The sequence below is a fragment of the Platichthys flesus genome, chromosome 4, assembly GCF_949316205.1.
Source record: "Platichthys flesus chromosome 4, fPlaFle2.1, whole genome shotgun sequence".
Taxonomy (NCBI): Eukaryota; Metazoa; Chordata; class Actinopteri; order Pleuronectiformes; family Pleuronectidae; genus Platichthys; species Platichthys flesus.
In genome coordinates, this window is record NC_084948.1 from 28,232,112 (window position 1) to 28,237,320 (window position 5,209).

The window sequence follows — 5,209 nt, forward strand, 5'->3', positions numbered from 1 at the left end:
AGAGCAGTGAAGGAGCAGTGAAGGAGCAGTGATGGAGCAGTGAAGGAGCAGTGAAGGAGCAGTGATGGAGCAGTGAAGGAGCAGTGAAGGAGCAGTGAAGGAGCAGTGATGGAGCAGTGAAGGAGCAGTGAAGGAGCAGTGATGGAGCAGTGAAGGAGCAGTGAAGGAGCAGTGAAGGAGCAGTGAAGGAGCAGTGAAGGAGCAGTGAAGGAACAGTGAAGGAGCAGTGAAGGAGCAGTGAAGGAACAGTGAAGGAGCAGTGATGGAGCAGTGAAGGAGCAGTGAAGGAGCAGTGAAGGAGCAGTGAAGGAACAGTGAAGGAGCAGTGAAGGAGCAGTGAAGGAACAGTGATGGAGCAGTGAAGGAGCAGTGAAGGAGCAGTGAAGGAGCAGTGAGGAATGTCAACAGGCTGCAGGGAAGAGATCACTGATACTCAGAGCAGACGGCTGAGTGTGTGTTTGTGTTTGTGTTTGTTTTTTTCCGTGTGCGTGTGTGTTTTTGTGTTCATCAAATCACATCAATAAGAACGGATGTGAAGCAGCTTCTGGTCATCATCATCATTATGATTATTTTTATTATTTTTATAATAATAATAATGATGATGAAACCATTTATTTCAACCACTTCTTTTAACACTCTAATGGAGTATAGTTACTTTGCTTTGACTGCAGAGTAACTGAGTACTGAGCCGGTGAAGCTGTGTCTGAAGGGAACTGACTCTGTGTCCCCTCACACTTTGTGTCCCCTCACACTCTGTGTCCCCTCAAACACTCTGTCCCCTCACACTTTGTGTCCCCTGACACTCTGTGTCCCCTCAGACACTCTGTGTCCCCTCACACTTTGTGTCCCCTCACACTCTGTGTCCCCTCAGACACTCTGTGTCCCCTCACACTCTGTGTCCCCTCAGACACTCTGTCCCCTCACACTCTGTGTCCCCTCACACTTTGTGTCCCCTCACACTCTGTGTCCCCTCAGACACTCTGTGTCCCCTCACACTCTGTGTCCCCTCAGACACTCTGTCCCCTCACACTCTGTGTCCCCTCACACTCTGTGTCCCCTCACACTCTGTGTCCCCTCAGACACTCTGTGTCCCCTCACACTCTGTGTCCCCTCACACTCTCTGTCCCCTCACACTCTCTGTCCCCTCACACTCTGTGTCAGGTCCCTGTCGGTGCACTGACTGTTTTCATTTCTCTGGGCCCCAGACGGTGAGTTTCCCAGAGCGCGGTGGAGTTTGTGCAGCAGCCACATTCCTGCAGCGTTGTGTCAACGAGGTTGTCAGTCAGGCGTGGCTATCGGCAGCAGGAATGTGGCTATCGCTCCATCTGCTGCCACCACTTTGTTCGGAAAGTCTGCGCTCGCACCATCATCTGTCCTCACCACCCTGTTCTGTCCCCATCTGCCCTCACGCATCCTCCATCCATCCTCCATCCATCCTCTGTCCATCCTCCATCCATCCTCCATCCTCCATCCATCCATCCTCTGTCCATCCTGTCTCCATCCTCCATTTATCCTTTTTCCATCCAACCTCCATTCATCCTCCGTCCATTATCTCCACTCCATCCGCATTCACACTATCTCCCACTGTCGTCCATTAACCCCTTCTTCTCCCACCATCCCGCTAGATGGTAAGCTGCCACTGGTTGGCCGAGCAGACAGCAGGGAAGCTGATTGGCTGTTAATCACAGACAGACTGAACCCGATGACCCCGGTGGTCTAGACAAGAAGACCTCTACAACGGTGCAGGGACTTCTCATGCCTCCATCACGGATCTCTGTAAATCAACAGAAGACCTGAGGAAACCAGGTCTGATCCCTGTGGGACACAAGGATCAGAGACACACCAGAGAACCGATGGTTCTCCAGAAACAACATAGTGAACCCAAAGTACATCAGCAGCACATAGAACACGTTCAACCCTTCACAACTAGAATCACTGGCCTGTGTATGTTCCCCTCCACCAACCAGTGCAGTTTCAGTCCTAATACTTTTTTCAGACTAATATGAGGTCACCAGGATCTTTGACCACTGAAGTCTCATCAGTTCATCTTTGGGGACAAAGGACAACTGGTTTGAAGAAATTCTCAAAAGGGACACTTGAGATATCACAGAAATCAGAAGGATCCCGGGAGATGTGCGTGTTCACCAGGTAAGAGGTGTGTTGTGTGAGGTCACAGCGACATTGACCTTTGATCAGTTCATCTTTGAGCCTCCTTTCCAGGACCCTGCAGTGAACTTCCTCATGAAGGCTGAGGAGCGTGAGACCCAACAGTCTGAGCGGTTTGCCTTTTTGAAATTTGTATTTTCCACAGGAACTGTTCCTGTTCTTCATGGGGACAATGTCCAGAACCTTCAGCATCTCAGGGAGAAGCTCATCCATCCTGACGCTGCCCACTGGGGAGCACCTTGACGTGAGCGACCTCAGGGATGAAGCTCTGCCTCATCCACACACGACGTAGAACTGAACATTTATAGCAAGTTTGAAGAAATTCCCTCAATGTGGTCTTGAGATATCGTTTTGATAAGATTGGGATAAACGGATGGACGACCTGATAACGTAACGCTTCCGGCCACTTGGCGTCAAGAGAGTGGAGGAATAACAACAGCCCCATAAAAAAAAGAGAGAGAGATGAACTTACTCCGAGAGCGGCTGGGGGAGCTGTCAGGGTCATCAGGAGGCAGCTGAGGGTGGGGATGATGAACAGGGTGAATATTTATGAGTTAACATGTTTATATATACGTTAACATGTTTAAATGTACGTTACCATGTTTATATATGTATTATTTATACGTTAACATGTTGAACAGACGTGTTGATTTTTTGTATTCACCAGAGCAAAGTGAAGGGGGGGCAGCAGGAAGACGGCAGCATCTCGTCCCCTCGCTCGGAGGACGTCCCGCCCACGAGACAGCCCTCACTCTGACTCCACCTCTGGCAGTTATTTCAGCCAATGAGGACGTCCCGATGCTGCGGCGCCAGTGGTCGTCCTGCAGCAACAAGAGAGACAAACTGAAGACACAGAGTTCATCCTCTGAGGAGAAGGAATCAGAAGCTTCATCATGTAAATGGTAAATGGTTTGTATTTGTAGAGCACTGTTCTAGTCTTGAGGACTCAAAGCTCTTTACAGTTTGACATTGACACATTCACACAGAGCATCTATTAGCAGCACTTTGTTGATCTCTGAGGGGCAGTTCGGGGTTCAGCATCTTGCCCAAGGTCGCCCGCTTGCCCGCTCGACCGCTCTACCCCTCAGCCACAGCCGCCCTCATCTGTTTCATCTCCTTGAATCAACTGACCTGACATGAACAAAGTTCACGTGAGAAGTTTCTACTCAGTCTTTAGTGAAGGTGTTGATGACGTCCAGTGAAAAATACCCAACGACTCTGAGAGAAACTAGAATCAGGTCCTCTTGTTCTGTGACTCCACCGAACTCTGCAGTTTGAGTCTTCATGCGTTTTGCTCATTGTGACCTCTGAAGTAAAATCACTTGAGTGACAACTCGTCACAGGTTTACGATTCATGACAAACACGCTGAGTGAGTTCACAGTCCTGCCACTGGGGGTCGCTGGCACAGAGACATGAAAACCACAGCTCCACCAGCAGCATCACCAGTCGCTGTCCTCAAACATGTTGTGTTTCTCTACTCGGTACTATCATGGTTCCTCTCCTCATCACCTCCTGGTGTTCGCCAGAACCTTCTGTTATTACGCCTTCAGCCACCAGGGGTCTCATTTATAAAAGAGTGCGTAGGATTCATACTAAAGTGTACGTACGTACAAAAGACGGAAAGGGCGTACGCAAAGAAAGTTCAGATTTATAAAACCGTTTGCACGAACACCTGAACGCAACCTTCACTTCATAAATCACAGTCCACCTGGAAACGCTCACAAGTGGATCTGCCTCTAACTCCGCCCTCAACACGCCCACTTTACACCATAAATGGTCAACGCCTCATGAATATTAAATTATGCTGCTGACCAATGGGCTTCCACCGTGAGTCCTGACGGAGTCACGGCATCAAGCGATGAGAAGAGGAAGTGAAACTTTCTGACACTGACATCAGGAAGTCTGTTAGTGAGGTGGAGTTAAAGAGCGACTTCAGGGGACAGCAGTGATGTCACTAATAAAGAAAACAAAATGACACTCTGCTGCTGCTGTGGATAACACAATGTGTGGATAACACAATGTGTGAGATCAGAAATCACTGAACCTTCTCTTCCTCCTCGTTCTTATTCTCGTATTTATTTATTTATTTAGAGCATCGGACCGATTCCCTCCATCAGTGGGTCCTCAGCTCTTCTGGGACACTGTCTGAAGGTTTCTTCTTGTCTTGTGAGTGATCTCCAGGTCGCTCTGTGCTCTGATGGCTCAGTCACGTTCACTGCAGTGATCTGCTGATACATGCACTGTGTTAGAGGATATTATTAAAACCTATTAATGACTCGGCTCTATAGCTCTGCTGTTAAATCTAATCTGAACGTAATTTGCTTTAAGTTGTTTTGTATATTTATTAGTTAAAAGGCTTGTGTGGAACAGATATGTCGCGCGAGCAAAACTAAGATGTTGGTTTTAATGTAAATGATGAATTGATCAATAATCTGCTTCAGTTTATCACGTCTGCTAAACGTTCGTACACATGACTCAGAGTTTGTGTGGAAATACGCAAATTCTCCCGTCAGGCTTGTTTTTATAAATCCCAACGTTTGCGTGAGAAGTGGCGTACGCACGTTTCAGGCCCTGGTTCGTGCGTACGCAGCGGTTCTAAATGAGACCTCTGGTGTCCCCAGACTGTCCTCCACCCCTGTCTTCAGTTTCTCTTGTGCTGCTTCTGGATCCTCGTTCTATTTTCTCGTTCACTTCGTGACACAAACATGGTTTTGATGGTTTCGATGTCTGCGGCAGTGACCGGAGTTGAGATGTTTCCAGGTGTCTGTGCGTCTGCACCACTCCTGTGAACGCCTTGAGGGAGTTTCTTCAAATTCACAAATATGAACTCGAGCTGAAGGATGAACTGATTTGAATTCAGTGGACGAAGGTCAAAGTCCCACGACCTTTGGTTGTTGTCAACACATATTTCAGGATTATCGGGATTTCATTCAATAGGGCACAAACATACACGTAGACTCAATGAAGACCCAAATAGAATTTGGTGGTAAAAGGACTTTGACTGAATCTGAAGACTTTTCTGATCTAGAACTATGTTCAGAG

At 48.0% G+C, this 5,209-nt stretch overlaps 1 protein-coding gene across 2 annotated transcripts in view; it reads right to left on the reverse strand.

Annotated features, from left to right (window-relative positions):
- Nucleotides 1-2,981, reverse strand: part of col4a4 (collagen, type IV, alpha 4) — a 28,062-nt gene extending 25,081 nt beyond the window's left edge. For both annotated transcript variants that reach the window (XR_009920525.1, XM_062386531.1), the window contains exons 1-2: nt 2,831-2,981; nt 2,639-2,681 (exon numbers count right to left, since the gene is read on the reverse strand). Coding sequence is in view for 1 of the 2 variants with exons in the window: in XM_062386531.1 (XP_062242515.1) it covers nt 2,639-2,681; nt 2,831-2,871 (84 nt within the window). In the remaining variant the exon portion in view is untranslated. The remainder of the gene's footprint in view (nt 1-2,638; nt 2,682-2,830) is intronic.
- Nucleotides 2,982-5,209: the final 2,228 nt, after the last annotated feature.